General features: G+C 36.5%; 7 protein-coding genes across 7 annotated transcripts; 4 read left to right on the plus strand and 3 right to left on the minus strand.

Annotated features, from left to right (window-relative positions):
• Positions 1 to 60: 60 nt before the first annotated feature.
• On the plus strand, positions 61 to 1,053 carry NUC1 (ribonuclease; the record flags this gene model as incomplete). The annotated part of the gene is made up of 1 exon (XM_003958121.1): positions 61 to 1,053. The coding sequence occupies one exon, from the start codon at positions 61 to 63 to the stop codon at positions 1,051 to 1,053; it is 993 nt and encodes a 330-aa protein (XP_003958170.1).
• A 1,239-nt stretch (positions 1,054 to 2,292) lies between these two features.
• Positions 2,293 to 4,035, plus strand: KAFR0F04410 (uncharacterized protein; the record flags this gene model as incomplete). Its single annotated transcript, XM_003958122.1, has 1 exon — positions 2,293 to 4,035. The coding sequence occupies one exon, from the start codon at positions 2,293 to 2,295 to the stop codon at positions 4,033 to 4,035; it is 1,743 nt and encodes a 580-aa protein (XP_003958171.1).
• Positions 4,036 to 4,249: 214 nt separating this feature from the next.
• On the plus strand, positions 4,250 to 5,230 carry KAFR0F04420 (homocysteine S-methyltransferase family protein; the record flags this gene model as incomplete). The annotated part of the gene is made up of 1 exon (XM_003958123.1): positions 4,250 to 5,230. The coding sequence occupies one exon, from the start codon at positions 4,250 to 4,252 to the stop codon at positions 5,228 to 5,230; it is 981 nt and encodes a 326-aa protein (XP_003958172.1).
• Positions 5,231 to 5,764: 534 nt separating this feature from the next.
• KAFR0F04430 (serine/threonine dehydratase family protein) lies at positions 5,765 to 6,796 on the plus strand (the record flags this gene model as incomplete). Its single annotated transcript, XM_003958124.1, has 1 exon — positions 5,765 to 6,796. One exon carries the CDS (start codon positions 5,765 to 5,767, stop codon positions 6,794 to 6,796), a length of 1,032 nt encoding a protein of 343 aa, XP_003958173.1.
• Positions 6,797 to 11,401: 4,605 nt separating this feature from the next.
• On the minus strand, positions 11,402 to 12,346 carry KAFR0F04440 (uncharacterized protein; the record flags this gene model as incomplete). The annotated part of the gene is made up of 1 exon (XM_003958125.1): positions 11,402 to 12,346. The coding sequence occupies one exon, from the start codon at positions 12,344 to 12,346 to the stop codon at positions 11,402 to 11,404; it is 945 nt and encodes a 314-aa protein (XP_003958174.1).
• Positions 12,347 to 13,343: 997 nt separating this feature from the next.
• KAFR0F04445 (uncharacterized protein) lies at positions 13,344 to 14,243 on the minus strand (the record flags this gene model as incomplete). The annotated part of the gene is made up of 1 exon (XM_003958126.1): positions 13,344 to 14,243. One exon carries the CDS (start codon positions 14,241 to 14,243, stop codon positions 13,344 to 13,346), a length of 900 nt encoding a protein of 299 aa, XP_003958175.1.
• A 6,932-nt stretch (positions 14,244 to 21,175) lies between these two features.
• Positions 21,176 to 21,628, minus strand: KAFR0F04447 (uncharacterized protein; the record flags this gene model as incomplete). The annotated part of the gene is made up of 1 exon (XM_003958127.1): positions 21,176 to 21,628. One exon carries the CDS (start codon positions 21,626 to 21,628, stop codon positions 21,176 to 21,178), a length of 453 nt encoding a protein of 150 aa, XP_003958176.1.
• Between the last annotated feature and the right edge of the window lie 278 nt (positions 21,629 to 21,906).

The following is a 21,906-nucleotide window of genomic DNA, read 5'->3' on the forward strand; positions in this document are numbered from 1 at the left end:
CAATAATTCAAGTCTGTCGAAAGCAAGAAAACATCATCCGTTGGCCTCTTAACAATAGTCATGATTCTGACGGGGATAACTTTAAAACAGCTGTCTTCTGCAGTAGTAGGAGTCGGTGCAGGTTCTGCTGTTACTTATTATTTTGTAAATAAACCCGAGGAGCTTAAGTTCCCAAGTGTTGTCGTGGATGAAAGGAAAAGAGAGAAGAATGGATTATCGAAGAAATTGAATATTAATCCAGAAGGATTTTTTAAGTATGGTTTTCCTGGTCCTATTCATGATGTGCAACGAAGAGATCAGTTTATTTCATGCTATGATAGAAAAACGAGAAATCCTTACTGGGTACTTGAACATATCACACCAGAAGCATTATCTGTGAGAGACAGTGATAGAAAAAAGTCTATATTCAAAGAGGATGAGTCAATTCCCGCAATGTTCAGAGGAAAATTGAAGGATTATTTCAGATCTGGTTATGATAGAGGTCATCAAGTGCCAGCGGCTGATGCAAAGTTCTCTCAAGACGCCATGGATGATACCTTTTACCTCACAAACATGTGCCCACAGATTGGTGAAGGCTTTAACAGGGACTATTGGGCTCATTTTGAATATTTCTGTAGAGGTTTGACTAAGAAATTTAAAAGTATTAGAATAATGACAGGTCCCCTATACTTACCGAAAAGAGATGAAATTGATGGAAAGCTCAAGGTCACATATGAAGTTATTGGTAACCCGCCTAATGTTGCTGTTCCAACCCATTTTTTTAAGTTAATTGTTGCTGAAGGCAGCAATGCCAAAACTGAAGATATTTATACAGCAGCTTTTGTGCTACCGAATTCTCCCATCCCAAATGAAACTAAGTTAACTGATTTTGAAATTCCGATTAGTGCATTAGAGAGAAGTACAGGTCTGGAACTTTTGCAGAAACTTCCAAAAGAAAAGCAGCTTTCTTTATGTGAAGAAGTCGATTGTCAGATTGTTGTGAGAGAGTTTAACAATTCCACAAAACAACTACCAAAAAAAACAGTACCTGCTCTACCAGTCCAAAAGGCTTAGTAGGATCTATAGAATGAGAATTTATTATTATCTATTATAAATATTCTAATATAAATAAAAGTTCACGTGGTTAGTCATCTTCAATTCATGTATCCAATTCACACAAGAATATTGCAAATATGCGGGAGGCGAACTTGTTAAAGAAGTTCTCATTGAACTCGAAAGTCAGTTATGTTCTGAGCGGAAAAGTGATTGGGCTAATTAATATTTTGTACCTAGTCGAACCACATGAAAAGAGAAAAATTATAACTTTAAGAAATATATTTCTAAACGGAATACAGACAAATAACAGCTACTAATAGTTTCTATCTTCATTCAAGTCCGACCGTATCAACCAAGAGTTCCTCTAGTAAGCAATCATATCCAATATTTGATTGAACTGTGATCCACTATCAGACAAAAAGGTCACCATCCTTGCTATCCGATCGACCCCCGCTTCTCCTCAATAAACCACTTCAAAACTCTAGCTATCGTGAACTGCAAGATTGCGATGATGACTATAAACCTTGCCAACTATACCAAGACTAGATCTGTATAAATCAGCAAGCTGAATTTATAATAATCTAACTTCAGATAAAGCTACAGAAGAACATATTTACAAGGAGAGAAGACGCTCTTGATCGAATGTCAACGGTATATCCTCAAGGGTTGCCCCTGGTTGCCCCTAGTTTCTTCATTATCTCCTAGTGTCCCTCTCACTTTACCAACGTCGTTCCAAAAGTCTCTCACTTCAGCTCAGCTAAATTGCTCGAGAAATTATAAAAAAATGAAAAGAACTAGTCGATCCAACATAAAGTTTTACTTCGAATACTCAAAGGTAAGAGCTTCAAGCCCTTTGATAAGCTTCTGAATGTAAGCAAAGCTCGACCACTTCAATAATTTTTCCGGGCTGTTAAAAAAGGAAAGAGAGCTTTCAGTCGTACCTCGAAATCCCGAGGTGAAAAGAAGAGAAAAAAACTGTGTATCTAAAAGCATGGAAACTTAACAATTGCAACCGAAATCTCAAATTGTGACCGCCACTCTTTTTGATGTGCAAATGTATATCAATAATATTCACACATATTTAAACTTCCCCGTGAAGTCACGTTCTTGGTTAACCTTAGCATCCACCACACTATGTAGCTTTGAACTCTTGAAATGTCTAGCAATGTTGCAAGCTTTATATATAATATACAACTGAAAGTTTATCGATGAGAAAGAGGCCTATGAAAGTTCACTGAGTTTCGTGCCAAATAGAATATGCTGGTCGATACTAAAGAAAATAGCTCATTGAGAAATGACAGTGTGTCGACGTCGATCAGTTCAATAAAAGATACATCTCTCTTAAGAAACTTCAAAAATTCGTTTAAAAGAGTCGATCAAGATCAGAACAAGTTTGATGACGAGAAATATAACAGTGTTGATGAGGGTCAAAAAAGATTGGTAGATCAGCCTCTGCGGAAGACGCTTCAGCAGAGACATTTGACTATGATTGCAATTGGAGGTACCCTAGGAACTGGCCTTTTCATCGGTTTAGGTGAATCGCTGGCATCAGGTCCCGGCAGTCTATTAATCGGTTATATTATCGTGGGTATAGCCGTCTTTTGTGTGGTACAAAGTGCGGCAGAACTGTCGTGCCAATATCCTGTGTCGGGTTCATATGCTACGCTTGTTACCAGGTTTATGAATGAATCCTTCGGTTTTACAGTGGCAACAAACTACTGTCTAGCTTGGTTAGTATGTTTTCCTAGTGAATTGGTTGGTTCTGCAATGGTTATTCGTTATTGGAATGATTCTGTCAACTCATGCGTATGGATTGCTATATTTTGGGTATTCGTCATGTGTTTAAACCTTTTTGGTGTGGAAGGCTACGCTGAAACGGAATTCTGGCTTTCAATCATCAAAATAATAGCTATTATAATTTTCATCATCATAGGTATAGTGTTAATATGTGGAGGTGGCCCTAATTCCACTGGCTACATTGGTACTAAATACTGGCATGATCCAGGATCATTTGCTCATCCAGTATTCAAAAGTCTCTGTAACACATTTGTGTCAGCTGCTTACTCATTCGGTGGGTGTGAAATTGTTGTTTTAACATCAGCTGAATCAAGAAAGATATCTTCTATTGCTCGTGCAGCTAAGGGAACGTTTTGGAGAATAACGATATTTTATTTAGTGACAATCGTTATCATCGGTTGCTTGGTTCCATATACAGATAACAAGCTTATAAGTGCTACCAGCAGCGAAGACGTTACAGCTTCCCCTTTCGTCATTGCCTTGAGTAATTGTGGCGCAATGGGTACAAGAGTGTCGCATTTCATGAATACAGTTATTCTCGTTTCTACAATATCGGTATCGAACTCCTGTGTGTATGCATCTTCAAGAATAATACAGGCTTTAGGCGCTATGAATCAATTGCCTAGTATCTGTGGCTACATTGACAGAAGGGGACGTCCTTTAGTTGGTATCGCTATCTGTGGTTTATTCGGTCTATTGGGATTTCTAGTGGCAGCGGAAAACGAAGCTGCTATTTTTACATGGCTATATTCGTTAACCTCTGTTGCTTATTTCGTCACATGGTTTTCGATTTGTTGGTGCCAAGTGAGATTCAGAATGGCTCTTAAGAGACAAGGCAGGAGTAACGATGAAATTGCATACAAATCGATGCTGGGAATCTATGGAGGATACGTTGGGGCTATATTAAACATAGTATTAATTATTGGGGAAGTCTATATATCCATATTCCCTTTGAACGAATCCCCAAGTGCAAATATATTTTTCCAAAATTGTCTAAGTATTCCTATCATGCTAGTTTCTTTTTTTGGACACAAGATCTACTGTAAAGGATGGAAAGACTGGTTTGTTAGAGCTAAGGATATTGACCTTGACACAGGTAATTCTATAACAGATTTCGAAATTTTCAAAGCTGAAATCGAAGAAGAAAAGGAAAGGATAGCATCGAGCCCATTATATTATCGGATATATAGATTTTGGTGCTAATTCATTTGTAGTATAAATATTTTAACATAAACAGTCATCACATTTCAAGAATCTTGTCCCAAATTGGGACTACACAGTGGCGCCACAATTTAATGATTTTAACACAGTTTTTCTCGATGACTTCAGCTTCTTGGCATTATATATATATATCGGTGTAGGCTAAAAAATACTTTCCAGAGCTGTCATCATAACTCTACGAGCTGGTTATATCACAATGGGACGCGTACCTATTAAAGAATATTTACTACGTAACTCAGATAAGATACTTGTTTTGGATGGAGGCCAAGGTACTGAGCTAGAAAAGAGAGGAATCAATATATCCAGCCCTGTGTGGTCCACTTTGCCATTTATCAATGAGTCATTCTGGTCAAACAGTAGTTCAAATGATAGGAAAATTATAAAAGACATGTACTCAGATTTCATTAGCGCTGGTGCTGACGTACTATCTACTACGACATATCAGACAAGCTTCGCATCAATCTCAGAAAATACCAATATTCAGACATTAAAAGATTACCATGAGCTGTTGAATAGGATCACTAAATTCACTCGTGAATGTATAGGAGATTCAAAATATCTTGTTGGTTCTATCGGAACTTATGCAGCATACTTATCTGCCGAGTATACTGGCGATTTTGGTGATGCCGCAGACACCATTGATTACCATGGTTATTTCAAACCACAACTAGACAATTTTAATAGAAGTACAGAGATAGACATAATAGGCTTCGAAACAATACCTAATATACATGAATTAAGGGCGATTTTATCATTGAACAAAAAAGACCTTTCTAAACCATTTTATATCAGTTTATCGACTAATAGTAAAGCTCAACTAAGGGATGGTACTTCACTAAAGGGCGTGGTTGACGTCATCAAATCATTTGAAAGTACTCTAAATCCGAACCTAATTCTTTTGGGTATTAACTGTATTGGATTGAACAGCTCTCACTTAACAATGGAATATTTGAATAATCATCTACCTCAATTTCCTTTGATCGTGTACCCAAATAGTGGGGAGAAGTATGATCCTGTCAGAAAGATTTGGCTAGCTGACGAAGATCCTGCCTTTACTTGGGAATACATCGTGCATAGATATCTTGATGCAGGTGCTCGAATTGTTGGAGGATGTTGCCGAACAACTCCAAGCGATATACGTAGCATCTCAGAGGCCATTAAATGCTACACAAAATAGGCTTCTGCATGGAGTCCCTTGACGATATCATTTTTATCATAATAATTGTACTGTATATAGAAATAGAATGCAAACACAATTTGCGACTTTTACAAAGCATATACCAATGTTGATACTGGGCACAGCGTTTGAGCCTCAGAAGATTAACCTAAACATTACTTAAGTTCTGTCCACTTTTAAAGAATGTCGAAACATAGATGTGCTCACCCACTGTTAAAAAGAGACAGACACGGAACCGATTGCCTGCTCGAAATCTCGATTCAGCATGTTCTCGACAAACCTCTGAGATTCAATTTAACATACCAATCTTGCACTGACGAATACACAGCTTCAGATCGTAAACATAAATGGACTGACCGGCCCGTTATCGTTGCAGTCACACAATTTCAATTGATGTTTTTCTTCGATGTTCTATTTTTTATTTACCTAAATTCGGAAAGGTCAACATGTATAAAATCTCGAATGTAGAGATCCTACGATTAGATCTGTCATATCTGTCCTTTTTGGTAGACATAGGTACATCGACGAGAAATAATGCCAACAGTATACAATAAGACTCCTCTACTCCGCCCATATTTTCTGGAGGCAAACAGAGGAACTTCTGATAGCTCGCCACAGGTTTTTTTCAAATATGAAAGTTTTCAGCCTGGTTGCAGTTTTAAAAGCAGAGGTATTGGTAATTTAATCCTCAAGAATGCCAAGAAGGTTGAGGAAGAGGGCATCAAAACATTAGAAGTGTTTTCCTCATCAGGTGGTAATGCCGGCTACGCTGCTGCTGTTGCTTGCAGAGAATTATCTATACCCTGTACTGTCGTAGTACCATCTTCTACTAAAGTAAGAATGGTCGAAAAAATAAGAAGTACTGGTGCTCAGGTAATTGTCAGTGGTAATTTTTGGAAGGAAGCTGACGAATATCTAAGAAATTCTGTCATCAACAAGGTAGATTCAAGTAAAGTAGAACCATTATATGTCCATCCTTTCGATGATCCGCTTATTTGGGAAGGTCATTCTACTATAATTGATGAGATTGTCGAAAGTTTAAATGATGAGAACGTTCATACCTCAAAAGTCAAAGGGGTTGTGTGTAGTATAGGTGGAGGTGGCCTTTATAATGGCATAATAGAAGGGCTTGAGAGACACGCTTTAGCCGACAAGATACCTGTTATTGCTGTGGAGACAGAAGGCTGCCATGTTTTCAATACCTGCTTGGAATTAGGTAAACATGTCGAATTTGAGAAAATTTCAAGTATTGCCACTTCCCTTGGTAGTCCCAGCATATCAACGAAAACTTTTGAGTATGCTCAGAAGTACCATTCAAAGGGTGTTGTTCTTCAAGATATTGATGTGCTAGAAACGTGTCTAAGATATAGTGAGGATTCGAATATGATCATTGAGCCGGCGTGTGCCGCATCTGTTCATCTTGCTTATAATGTTGATATTTTAGAAGAGGCTCTAAACAAGAAACTAAGTAAGGACGATGTGATAATCATCATAGCATGCGGTGGCTCAGCAACTACACTGCAGGACATTAAAGATTCTTTAGCAAAATTGAAGATCAAAAATTGACTTTGAGTTTCCTTTAATATTGAATAGTTATTTAATTTACATACTTCAAGTATACGCAAGCAGCACCTGAATGCCATACACCAAAGGAATTGAAACTTCTTTGCCAATAGCATTGCTATTGTGGAAAAATAAAAGTCCAACGATACTGCCCAAATCCCCTAATTATTTAATTCCAGTACAAGTTTTCTGTCAACGATGATCGACAATGACACCTTCAATGCCAAATACGTGCCTTTATGAGCCTTTTAGGGCTTAATTATCACTCCATAAGTTTATAATTGGTTTAACGACTGTTCATTAATAATAACTGTTTATTACTGGAAGTTTTCATTCCACTTAAAAATGGAATAAAAGAGAATTCTTGTTATTTGCCTTTGCTACCTTTAAGAGCTAACTTTCAGCACAAAGTTCAAACAAAGAAGCACCACTTCAGAATGAAATCCCAGTTTTGTAGTTCTATTTTAAGTATTAAAATATAGATTTCAACAAATCAGGATATTTTTAAATTAGTTAGATGTTTTATCCATTAAGAAAATTTGCAGTACTTCCTGTGCCTAACGGATGAACGGTTCTCTCCTCCTTATTAAACGATTACTGAAATATAAAACAAGTATCTTAGCAGCTTCCATTCCGTACATTCTAATGATGATCTTTAGATTGGGGTGGCTCAAATATATACAATATAGTAACTTTATCATCTACTACAGAAATTGAGATCCTTATACAAGAATCAGCAACAATAGCCGTGGATTCATCAAATTTAAAAGACTCAGTTTGGAATCGAATGCTCTATACTCATTCCATTGCCTGTTATATGATGTGAGAGGTTCCATGCTGCTATATTTGGAAACTTTAATAGAGGACGTAAGAGGCCTGATGAGCCCCATAGCGAAATACTTTGAAGTACAGTTACCTCTTCTCAAACTACCCTGTTTCAATAAAAGGAACACTTTTAAGGAACTAGTGTTTCACAATGGCACGGCTGAGAAGCAATGGGGTAACGCTTTGCATCGTCGTTTGTTTTTATGTCATTTTTTACCAAGGCAGTCAGTCCTGTTTAGTTTCTTTAGTTTCTCTCTGCAACAACTCTTGAGACGCTCAAAGCTGTTTGAAGAGTTGATGCAAGTACTTTATTCTACTGGCTGAGTTTTACAACAGTTGATTCCTTTTTTAACGAACATTTTGTAGCTATTGATAAAAAAATATAAGAAGCATTTCTTTAAAAGGGATACTCTGAGGTAGTAATCCTGCTGTTCTGCCTGTAGCGTGAATATCACCAGTGCTACCCTTGTAGTCCGCGTACGTGAACTACTATATTGTTGCTTTGTAAAGAAATAGTTAAATAATTGTAGAGGTTGAAGTCTGGCCTTAAAAAGTGGCGCTGCATTTGACACAGCTTTCCTTTTCTGTGAAAGTCGAAATGGCAAAATATCTTTGACAAATATTCATAGTTGCAAACGCCGTTTGTTGTATACAACGAAAGTCCGAAGATTGGAATATTCAGTCACTCGCTTTACTGGTCATCTGCGCAACAAGAACAGAAAAAGATCACCATCCCATCGATATTATCACGAGTATTTCTTTCCCTTGAAAGACGGATAACTCTCCAGGAAGCATACCAATTTTGACTTTTTCAGAAGATACAAGGATTAGTCAAGTGATTCGCTGTAACTACTAAACTACTACAACTATCGAAAGGACATGTCAGTACTGCCAAAATGAGAACCAACATTCACGGTGTGGAGCAGCCTTATTGGACCTTTTCAATTTTGATCACTTATTCTTTCTGTGAAACTTCTTCAACTGCCGTGATTGTAATGTATCTATAATTTTTGCAATTTCTTTAAAAGTCTCATTACAGCAACTGCTCGTATAAACTCAGTTGCTTCAGAATTTGAAACTTTAGTTTTCATATTTTCCCTTCTGACTCTTATAACATGCTATTTTTATTCTATTGGTTCGCTCAACTTATTCAGTAAGTACCCAGGTAATAGTTCTTGTGTAATAGAACTTTTTATCTTCGTTAAGAAAGGACAGAGATTGTTTATCTGCAAAGAATATAATTCCATCGCATCAAAGTTTCCAAATAGTGTACACTTACTTTTTTGAAGAAAGAATATATCATACAATTGTAAGGAAAAGAAAATATATGAAAGAGCTCCAAGATTATAATGACCTGTCTTGCGGTCGCCAAGAGTTGAATATTCATTTAAAATGAAGAAATATGATAGACGGACACAAAAGATAATCGCAAGTGTTTTCATTTCTTCAACAACTGCATTTGTTGTAACTAGTTCTAATAAAAAAAATTGAGATACTTGTCTATTTAAATGCCATTTTTGCTATATATCTTGTACAATAACAAAAAAGATGGCTGATGTTAACAGCACCAGTTTTGCAGCTACATTTACTTCTAGCATCAAAATCACGGATTCAATAAATAGGCAAACCAAAAATGTATATTTTGATAATCCAAAAATGACCTTAAATCGCTCATTTTGACTTCCTTGAAATTGGAAACAACTCAACGCCTAATACTGCATGTTACCATTTATTCTAGCTTAAAATATTGCATTCAGTATAATAGCAAATGGAACCAAGCAGGGCAAAATAATAGGGTAGAATTTATGGTTCTTGCCATCCTCAAGGAGAAAATAAGTATTAGCAGTATTCCATAAAATTGTTGTTATCACAATGATGCCTATTTGAACTTTTGTTAATGAGAAAGGTAGTATTTCGAATCTACAAAGCAAAGGTGTAATTCTCACGAGGTGAAATCCAAGAGTAGTTCTCTCGACCATTGCGCAGTCAGATTGATAGTTACCTATATTATTCTGAAGAGGCTATCATCTACCCAGAAGCAAATTGAAAAACATTTAGTTTATTAAACCTATCATTGACTGTCCTTCAAAGAAATAATGACGTGCATATGTGCGTGGAATAGGAGTGCCTTGAATGTTGGACGACCCGACCTTCATGTGCATGGCGCATGTTAGAATCGGCGGATTCAAAAAAAGACTCAACGGGTGCCTTCTTGCCTCGATGAACCCTGTCTTGATATTGCTCGCATTAAGTTGCGATGCAGTTCAAAGATTGTGCATTCGCAATACTTATCTGCCTTGATATAATACATTCAAATATTGACTTGATCTTGAAACATTCAATACTCGTTTGATTGAATCTTAGTACTGACAATGTGAAATATGGAAAGACAATAGTGCAATGCCTTGGGAGACAGTAGCATAACATGTAACTGTTAAAAGTGGCACGCTCAACTGATTAAGGTTCTTATGTTACCATAACATATGGTATACACCATTGACATCCTATTGTATTACGTCGGGGTGCATTACCGCTATTTTGGTAGTCAATAGAACATATTGAATTCCAATTAATTGTTCATGGATGTGAGGCGATCGCTAAACAGCACTTCCGTTTGTGATACCATATACTACACCACATTATACTCTCTGGTAGTTTCTGACGTTTTTCCTTTTTCACGACTTATTCTCTTCACTCTCTGTTTCTAACAATAAACAAGTGTAAATCCTATATTGCAGATTCACTAGCGGGTGTGTACAATATTTTAAAGATATGAAGGCCAGTGTCAATGGACGTTTCTAGTGTAAAATCATGCTGTCGATGAAATAAACAGTAGACATATTATTCTGAGACATTGCTAAGTGACATTGTCGCAGTTTGTTGGTTGTATTTCGCAGTTCGATTTATTCTCTGGAGCTAAAGAAGAGAGAGGCAGTCCAGCTTCGTTTCCGCGGTTTTGATGTTTCAAGAATATATAATCCATTTCATTGAACGTTACGTCTGTGGCTTACTAAGGTAGAAAAAAATGTCGATTATTGTGAATCATATTTACCAAGCTACAGTACCCCGCGGAAATCTAGGTTCAAATGCAAAAATTATAAGTTCTTTTGTATCTAATTCAATATCCCACTTATGTTGAAATGATGCTTTAATAACAATGTAATAAGATATTAAATATTTCGTTTTTTACTGTGGATAAGGCACACCCAAGAAGCAGATGAGATCTTCAAAGATCTGCCACGCCGAGAATTTTTTTCTTGGACTGACTTTTAATGAACGGCTGCATGAAATCGCCTGCACTAACTGCAAATTGCAAGAATTGAATAGTAAAATAATGACGATTGCAGATTGTTTATACTGCATAGGCAGCATAATATGTCCTACCTAATAATTTGGGTGTTACAATTCATATTTCTCGGCCCAGATTCGCCGCTGACGGGCACATACAAAGTAGTAGTTTGCATCATCGATGATAAAAAAATGGGGGTTCTAATGTAGTGATTTGGAGATAATAGTGCACCTCATTTCAGTAAGTCTGATTGATACGGGAACTTTTCATATTTCTATTATAGAAACTTCTTGAGTTGAAATGAATCCCAATCGATAGTCTTAAAATAAATTGATTTTAAGTAAGAAACTTTTCATTGCACATTTACTGAATGCATTATAAAACCAATTTAAATACGAAAGGAGGCCTTTAGGTTTACGCCTGTGCTTCATTATTTACTGAGAATCTAGGTATAAGGTATATATATGTTCATTTCTCCGATGGAAAATACGCCATCACGCCAGGGCACCCCATCCCATCATGCCCTCACAAGGTATATCATCGAAAGTTAAATCGGACCCAGTCTCGAGAAATTTGATATAAACGGCGGAAGGTCCATCATGATAGAAAGAAACGCACGATCCAATGACGTTTTTTGGAAATTCAGTATCTACGGCCTCAATAAGAAGATTTGTCACTTCAGCGGCCTCAGAGTAAAAAGCAGAAAATGAAGCCAGTTCGCGTTTATGCTTGAAGTACCTGTAGATCATATAATTAATTCTATCGCCCTCTACCATCAAATGGCCCCCAAAAGTAGTATTTACACCGCCTAATGAGTTATAATCAGCAGACCAAATCTTATTTATCGACATAGTCATAGTGGATGATACTTGGATTGGTGAGATTTTAGATAAGGTGGAGTTAAATTCCTTATTCTTGTCAAAAACGTGCATAATAAAAAAACCCGATTTTTTAAACCAGATAGGTGATTCTGTAGGCACATCTTCATCGATGTAGAAGTCGGCGCTATTTGATGATATCAAACCACCGAATATGGTGCTTAAGTGACCAAAGAGGTCCGAATCTAAGTATGCTGGTGGGACATCGTCATAATCATCATACACGCCAAAATGACCAAGCTTGCTCTTCTCAAGAGTGCAGATTCCCAGCACATTTATATCACAATCTTGGTCCAAAGTAGAAAGTTCATCTACGAGATAATCAGCAAACAAATAGTTTAACAAACTGTAGACAATATACTGCTTATAAAGCACATTGGAGGGATGCCATGGGTTCTCTGGTGGTATTGAGAAGTAGTGCTCCGCGGCCATAGTGGTGTCATTAAATAGCGAACGATGTCGGAATATGGCAGAAGCTGAATCCATCAAATTCATAAAAATAACAAAGGCCAAAAGCGAAGGAGTAGCCCTTTCTGCCAATGACCAAGAACCGAATATCATACTAATTTGATCAAATGCAGCTGTTGTTGAAAGGGAAAGGAATAAAGGGGCATATAGTACCAGTCAAAAGCTAATTTATATACAGAATTTATGTTTTTTTTGAACTTCCAGTCTCGCATCAGGAACTGGAATTTCTAGATTCTGTTATGCGCTAGCCTTACTTGACAATAAATATAGTTTATTTCACTGAACGATGAAACATGCATGAATGAATAATATATGTTTTCATAAACGGAAATGCACATTTTGGCTAACTCGCCTAAATTAAAAAATGGAAAATTGGCCTGAACATCTCTTCCTATTTTGGGTTATGTACCTGAACCTGCCTCACATGGTTGAGCTAACTAACGCATAAATAATATACAATTTGACAAGCTTTGATAATAGTTTGCTGCGTTAAGTAGTTTCGTATATGTGAGAACACGTGTGCCAAAAAAAAACATCTTCTAATAGAACTACAGTCTCGATCGGCCATGCAATATGCTGTATATTTAAAAAATTCAATAAGTCGAGGGCATGTGGTATATATAAGGGCTGGAGAAAGTAGCAGATTTGAACTGATGTTATTACATACGTTAACTTGTAGATGAAACAATACGCCTTTGAGACTACTTTTTTCAAGCATATATCGTTGTATCTTATTGACTGTAAAAGCCTTGCTATTGTTGAAGCCTTGACTTGAAAAGAGATGAAGAGTAGAACACTCTCAAAAAATTGAAGGAATGGTCATGAGTTACCGTATATATTTAAAATTTGACAATATCTAGTAGAACGTGAATATTCAAGAAGGTTATTTTTATGCTCGAAACATTCCGATATTGTCAGTCTTTTAAACTGATGTTACAGTGAGCTTGAGAGAATTATCGAAAATCAATAAAAAAGCCAAAACTTGCAGGTAGAGGAGATATATATATCACTACTTGTATGGGTTATAAATTCACTTCTACGGTAAAAAATCACAGAAATACCCTTGTCATACGATAAGAAGATGAGTTTGTTAAGGAGAGGCTGTGCCTGCAATTGAACCTGGCGCACCCCAACCAGAAATTGCCTCACAAAGAATGTCATTATATGCTATCCCACTACCATTGAGGAAGAACTTGGCATAGGCAACTGTAGATCCATCATGATACAAAGTGACACATCCTCCTTCAGTACCCTCTGCAAACTTAGTATCTAACGCCTCGATTAAAACCACCTCTAAATCCGTTCCTTTTGCAAAGTTACATCCATGGCCATTCTTTGAGTACTTGTAAACTGCATATCTAACCAATTTTCCATCCACCTTAACTGTTCTGAAAATGGTGTCACAGGGTTTCATTGAAGAATGTTTCGTATTTGACGAGCCATCGGTCACAAAACCGTAAATAACACTGGCAATACTTGAAAGACTGTCGGCTAGCGATATTGTTGATAACCAGAAGTTGGCATCACGAGACCTATTTATCGTACTGACAATATAAGCTTTTGCTTTCTTGAAGGTGTCTTGAGATATGGTATATGATCTCTTCTTGATAGTTACAATATTTTCGTCACTCACATTTGTGCCCATGAATACTGCATTCAACTCATTGAAAAGATCCATATTAATATAGTTGTACAACTCACCAGACTCTCCATTATAGCTTCCAGAATGGTTGGTAACGTCAACGTTACGAATAGCCACAATGCCTGTTTCATTGTTTTGAGTGATTAAAGATATGTCTTTTGTTGGATGATTGTTATACAATTGACTCAACAACTGAAAAGTGATGTAGGGCCTGTATAAGTCATCAGTAGGGAGGTAAGGGTTTCCAGGAGCTGGTGAGAAGTATTTTGCGGCTGCCTCATCGGTGTTGTTTAATAGTGTTGTGCTATTATCTGCAACAGATGCTGTGGCATAGGTTAGAAGGCACATTTATGCAATCAAGGTTAAAAAGGAATTGATATTGATAAAACTCATTGAAGTGGCTACCGACAAATATTTCTATTGACTTCTACTCTCTTTAGGTTGAGGAAAAGAAAATAGAGAAATGAAAACTAAATGACATTGAGGAACCTGCCTTAAATACAAACTTTTGATCGTACTAGAAAGTCTGCTTCGAGTATAGATAAAAATCACAATCAATAAAGCAGATACTAAAATTGATGGGAACGCACAACTTCAGATACCACAAGTGACATGCCACACGTGTGTCTCAGTGACTAGTACACTAATAGTAAAAAGTTAGCGGTACCAAAGCAAACCTACAATGACCTATGTCTACTAACTGATAGCTGAATATGTAACCTGCAGCAGCGTACTCCAAAAATTCCTTTCTTGTGTGCATCTCGTTTATATCTCGACTAAGAGCAAAATCTTGTGGTGTCTGCACAGAATTTTCAATGCTACCTGTAGTTCCAGAAGCAAATGTCTGCCAGCATCGTCGTTTGAAGGGCGATATTTTCGGTTGCAAAACTGAAGTTTTAGAGATTGGGACCCTAAGCAATAGCTTAATAAACGGCGGAGAAAATATTTGACGTCAAAAAAAAACTTCGCTCGTTGGCACGCGCATTCTCAGGATGCAGCCATTTATTGTGAATCAAACAACTTAAAATTTGTGAAAGATCAATGACTTATGCCCTCTTTTAGTATCAAAACATACTAAACTGAGAAGGCATTGACACGCGAGAACTTCAAAGTAATGAAATCGTGATCGTCCAGGTGCTAATACCCTCAGGACAATGTACATAACTACCTCACTTCCTCTGAATCCAGTCGAGTAATGGCACCAAAGAGCAGACAGTAAAATATTCGGTTCTAGTTTCTAAAGGTCTTAGACTAGCACATTAGCGACTGATACATTAATACATAGTTTTTAATCCCGTTGTCTTGGTCTATATCCAGTTGCTAAGGGCACATAACACATTATGCATCGATATGATATATCTTGAAGTTTTATACTTACTTCAACATACTTGCTTATCTAATATGCTGAAAATGTAAACTGCCTGAAAGAAGTAAGCTACTTGGAAATATTACCTAACATTGGAATTTAGTTTATTTTGGTTGAAGGATGCCGCTGCAAGATGCGTTCAATGCATATCTTGCTTTTTTGATTGCAAAGTAAAACTGTCTCTCTTCCGTTGCAATTGCAAGAACAGCTACAATTCCAGTAACATTGAATCAAAATCAAGCCAATTCGCACTGTAATCTTCATACGTCAGCACTATGGATCGGAACTCCTAACTCGAGCCAAAAAAACTGAACTTGAAAATAGATTTCTGCGACTAGCTTTTGTTGGCGTACGTTAGATACCGGACAGGGACCTTTTGTAGCCATAGTAGGACTATTGTTTATTTGGGTCATAATTACAGCAACAAACACTGGACAGTAAAGTAGTTATTATATACTCCAATCATCTATGGTATAAAATATATACGGGAGAAAGAAAGTCTAATAGATAAAAAAGATAGAAGATATAAGGCCTTATATATGTTGGCTTTGGCGCGATTGTACACATACATTGAATATGTGTCACGGAAGGGCCACTAGTTTCAAGATGAAGGCAATTGGATTCTTTGGGAGATGAAAGAAAAAATTATTAAATTTGAGATTAATTGAGGGTTTCTCCAAAGTATGTGCAATCTCTTTCATAAAGTTAGCATTGAATTTCAATGGTATAGAAGAAAAACACTAGTTTTATTTGGGATCATAACTCATGTCCCCTTTCTGGTAACCTGTTGACCCTCCAATAGCGAGACAATAATGAATACACCCAGTAGTTTTGCATTAGTGTTAACTGATATGCTATGATTACTAAAATCACTTTTGTCACATAAAACACCGACTAATCAACGTTCTTATTACATTGCGACTAAGCAGACTGTTGTATAATTGAAGGAAATGACCAACTAAATTTCTTATAACCTTAGTAAATCAGTAGTTTCAGATTCATCGTTAAAATGTTGGTAATTGTATTTGGTTAGTTTCTTGATGCCAATGCCTTTAATCACTCCGTCATAAACAGTGAACTTGTAAACTATTGCCGTCACACCGGACACTGTAACAACACATATTCTTACGACCTTTTTACCCAAATATCTATAACCTCTTCATAGCAGCAGGAAAGCAATCAGAGTATGCTACCAATACTAATATCATTTAAAGCTGTTTTAACAATTACTACGGTTTCCCATAGAAACATGACCCATCTGTCTGGTGGCACCAGAACTATACTCAGGTCGCATTTATTACCGTAGAATTGCCCAAGGCTTTTTCAAGATATTCGCATCCTTCGCAAAGGACTGACAACATTGACGAGGTTGCCGGGGCACCGCCAAAATGATCAAAATATATATACGAAATCTGGTATCATCTGCTACAAGTTACTTACCGTCCCAAGAACACTGACTTACTCTATTACATTGGGTTCCGTTGGAGCTGGAGTTTACAAACCATATATTCAATGTATACATAACAAGTGTGGTTTCAGAATAGTGTCACCAACTGTGCCTTCCTGGGTTTAAATAAAAAGAGTAGTTAATATCGGTAAAGACTTTCCTTTGGTAGAGAAATGCTATTGTACCATATGAAATGAAGGGAAAGAGTAACTCGAAGAATATTTAGAGTGTTACTAATATCTCAACGTTACCAGTTATTCTATCGATGGGAAATGCTTCTTCCATATGTGGATAGTACATAGAGAGGGACCACTAAGAGTTTTTTCTCAGAATAAAGGAGAAATATCCAATATCAGCTAGGAGCCATAGAAAGAGAATAGAGAAGTGAGCAAGACGTACAGTGCTTCCATAGGGCTAGGATGAAGCAGCAAGCCATTGAAGAAAGGAAAACGCTCAGAAGTGCCATTAGGTAATAACAGTGATAGCTGTTCAGATATAAAACAGCCACATATTTTCACTCCTATATAAATAAATTAGCATATTAGGAATGCAGACACCAAGAGTAAATGCTGTACCGAGTGCATGAAGTACGTGAATTAACATACGTTCCTACGCCACCGCATTTGGTGAAACTTACAACTCGCCAAAACGGTCAGCGACAATTACGCTATTTACATATTCTTGTGGTGCTGTCACTTTGTAAAACTGCCTAGATAATTGGGTGAATATGCAAAATGAAAAAGCAAGTATTCTATCATAGCAAACATGCTGTCACTAAGGTTATTAGGTGCTATGACACTGGGATATGATATTTCAGAGGAAGATGTGAACTATAGTAACAGATTGATATGTAGTTTGTAGTTCTAACACGACCTATTGCTTCCGGAGATAAGGAATTTGTGCTTTCTTTTCACAGAAACTGCCTCGAATAACATGGTTTGTAACAGTTTAACCCACATTTGTAAATATTGTATTCAATATCTCGTGACAAAATGCGATTTGTTGTGTCTTGCTTTTTTAAGACGAAACTTATACAAGAAGGATCATTTGTAACGCAGAGATTCGCCTCTCATGTTTTTTCCGTTCAGTCTCAATGACGAAACATTAACACTAATATTTAACTGTACAATAGTACCTTCTGCTAAAAAACTTTACGGCAGTCGCTATGGATGATACCAATTTATTCAAATGAATCAAATATGGTAACATGGATCCCAAACAAGGAGCAGCTGTGCCTCCTCCAACCATCTTGAGAACTCGCTATCCTTTTCATGTTCCAAATACAGATTATACAGGTGCACTAATGACTCTCATAATTAAAGGACAGCGAAATATATTCTTGGGTGGGTGGTAAAACACAGCTAATTATCATTCCACAATCATATCTACAGTAAAAATACAAATCTTGACGTATGAAAAAAATGGAATGAGTTCATCACAGGAGTATCTTGATATCTACTTGCTACACACTAATATTATAGGCCTAATGCAGAAACAGTTATCTATTCGAAACCTGACTGCGGAAATCTAGTTCCATTCCTCGGGCTTGTATTTGTCGGACTTGGTCGAAATGGTAAAAAAACACTGATTATCCTATTCGGAAAACATTTACTAAAGAAGATACTAGCTTCCGGAAATGAAATAGAACTTCTTAATTTACTGAAATCAGTCTTCACGTTTGGACGGATTTTATATCTCGTATAGGTTTCTTACCGAGTAACTTAGATGGCTTTTGAGAGTCTGTAAAATTTGCTTATTTTTCACATTCTACAGTTATGGATAGTGCTTATATTTGATAGGAGGTCTCTTTTTAATCTAAATATGTGTATATTTGTGCTGTTTCATGAAAATCCGGTGATAATTTCGGGACAATTGTGGCAAAAGTGAGGTAGAAACTCGATAGAGTACGTGTTTCATTACTGCTGTACGGGTGAAATCCGTGGCAGATAATGTGGGTTGAAATATTTGCTTTACAAGCATGTATATCAGACCGCATTACAACCTACATGAGTTCTTAAATATGCAGATAACATCTCTTACTTTTTTTTTCGGCCAGATAGAAGTATTGCCGTTTGAAAACGGTGTACTCTCTCAAATTACTAGACGTATGCTTGTCTATTTTCCGTTGATGTATACCGGATCACCATGAAACACCAGGAACTTAGTTTACCAAAGTGTCTGACGTAGGCACTATAATCAATTTCTTTTGTAAAGCCGCTGAGTGGAGTCTTTCAGCAAAAGAAAAAAAACTTTTGTCGCATCTTAATTTTCGAAGCATTTGGATCTCTATTCGTGTAATCGCATTGGGTTACAGTATAGCGAAATATAACATATATATATATTTATCGTCATTCTTCTCATTCAAACAGAAAATATCTATCAACGGCAAACCAATGATATATCGCTATTGGTAGAGTGAATATTCTGAGGAATGCTCTATTAGTAATTTAAGCAAGCGCAGTATGGGGTTCCAACGGCTGGCAAAGGTATGCGGTCAATAGCGTGATCACATTTTCTAGCCTATCAAGTTTGAGTATAGCCTGTTATGTGGCAACTAACTGCGGTTTCTCTTTCATAAGTACTAGGCACTTAGTTACTGGTAGTACCACACTTCAACAAGCTGGCTCATGCATTAATGCAGCCGCATCAATTGTTACTATGGTGGCAGCAATTTCATGGCTGTCAAAGTGTGAGGGCCAGAAAGAAAAGTATAAATGGAGAAGAGTGTGTTATGGTGCATTAGAATGAGATAGGATGATATTGATATTGATAGAGGATTTGCGGTATGTATAAGTCGGATACAAGTAAGAAAAATATAGATAGTGCATAGACACAGGAAAGGAGCATTATGATAATCAAAGAATGTGATGAGATGGTTTAGAATAACAGTAAGATAGATATAAGTAAGGAATGCGATGTTGAGGTAAGATTGATATAGTGCGGATGATAGGATGTTAAGATAAAATATAGTTATGAAGAATAAGAAGTTGAGAATAGGATTAAAAAAATATGGGTGAAGGTTAAGAAATATTAGAATAAAATATAGTTGTTAAAGTTTTATATATATGATTGGAACAGATTTGATTAGAGACGGATATAGACGATAAGGATAATAATGTTTGTTGATTAAAATGAAGATAGGGAGTATTGTAATTATAGAGCTGGTAATCTAAGGATGTAAATGTTCTTTATGGAATTTTTGCAAATTATTCTCATCCATTGTCTCAAGTGCTATGCCTTTGGAAGAGTCTTTTTTACTGTTAATTTTTCATGTTATTGCATTAAATTTATTGTTTACGGCAGATAATTTGCCTCAATTTGGCCCGTTTGATCTTCTAATTAGATTTATCATTATCTCTTGATCCATTTTCGTTAAATCTTGACATTGCATACTTACATTTTCACTGCATATTTCCAATCTGCTCATTAAATTCACCTTCAGCTTTACAAGTTCATTCCATGCATTCACTACAAATCGACAATATGTTTTATCCTCCCTCGTCGAAGTTAACAACACTTGCCGAAATTTCTGAATTGATTCATCAAATATTTAGTAGGTATACTTAGTGCCTATAAAATTTAAGTAAATCATAAGTTTTAAAAAGGCACTAAGATTCAAACATAGTGTGCTTCGGCAATGTTCTTCATTTTCTATAATATGATGATAATAGCTAATAATGCTCATGTCTGAAGCTTTCAGAAGGACGATTGCGGTAGCTCTTTTTAGTATATGCAATGCTGTCTCATCGCTTTTTGTACATAGGAAGGAAAGAGTCATAAATAACATTATCACTGGTATGACACTTTTCAAGCAGTTTTGTTCTCTCAATTGAAATAGAATATGACGTGGCACAAAAGAAGCTAAAAAAGTCTCTACCACGGTTAATATTGCAATGGAAACAACTAGACAGAGGTACAATCCATATGTGATGTACTGAAAGGATACTACCGCTATCAAAACTGAAGAACATAGGTAAATAATCAAAATAATTCACTGTCAATCTCTCTGCCTTTTGCAAAGAAGAAGAGTCTTCTGAAAGATTTACATATTTATCACTTGGAATATGGGAAAATTGATATAGTAAGCTAACGAACGCACAAATGTCTACTACTGCAATTGGAAAGCATATCCATGATTTTTCCTTGATAAATGATAAAAAAGTTGTTATTTTATAATTGGCACATGTCATGATTGAGCAGAAGAAGAGTTGACCTATAAATATCTCAATCGATGGTAAACTTATTTTTTCATCATAATCGGCATGGACGTTTTCTTAATGTCAGTGAATTCCTTTACAGTCAACAAAGTCTACCGGAGCTTTATTGGAAGCATATTATATTATTTTTTTACGCTTTTATAACGCAGCTTTCTATAAGATATTTTATGCACGATAAAAAAAAGAGACAATTTTTGAAATCGAAATGCGTTTGCCGGGAAGCATGCTAAAAAAACATAAATTATAAAGCTTAGTATGTATTACATAAATTAGCATCACAATCGCTGTCAAGGCCTCCGTAAGCATCGAAATATACCTCCCCATGTAGAGCCACACTTGATCCAGCTGTGGAAGAGTCTCCAAAACAGGCACAGTATTTCTGAGCAACATTAGTGCCTACGTACTCTCCAAATTCACTGGCAATATACTCAAATTCGTCACCTTCTTTTGGAAATTTGTCCCAAAGGTCTTGATTTCCATCATAGTACTCGTAGCTTGCCCAAGTTATACTGCTGGCCCAACCTCTTTTCATTAGTTTTGTTGTATTTCCACTGTAATATGCCATTTTGTTTTGGTAATGAAGTTCAGGCATAAACATATCGTCTGTGGTTACCGAAACAGTAGTAATATTTAAATACTCGTTATAAGCGTACTCGACATATCCCTTCACAAGTAGGTTTGAGTTTAAATTCTCTGCCGACATTAAAGGAATGTAGTTGCTGATATAAGAAGGACTTGATACATTAGTTAGATCGTACCAATGGAAAGTGTTGTTTCCTGCGAGTCCTACACCAGTGCCATTTAAATGAGTAACTTCTACATTTTTGGTATTAAAGTTCCGTTTAGATGTAACCGAGTCCGCAGTCGAACTTGTGGTGATATAGTGTCCAACGGACGCAAATATTGTATAAGCTAGGGAAATAATACAGGAAACACCAGTAATCGTATTTACTGTCGTAAGAGCAACACTGCACAAACCAG

This window comes from Kazachstania africana, chromosome 6 (assembly GCF_000304475.1).
Source record: "Kazachstania africana CBS 2517 chromosome 6, complete genome".
In the NCBI taxonomy this organism is placed as follows: Eukaryota; Fungi; Ascomycota; class Saccharomycetes; order Saccharomycetales; family Saccharomycetaceae; genus Kazachstania; species Kazachstania africana.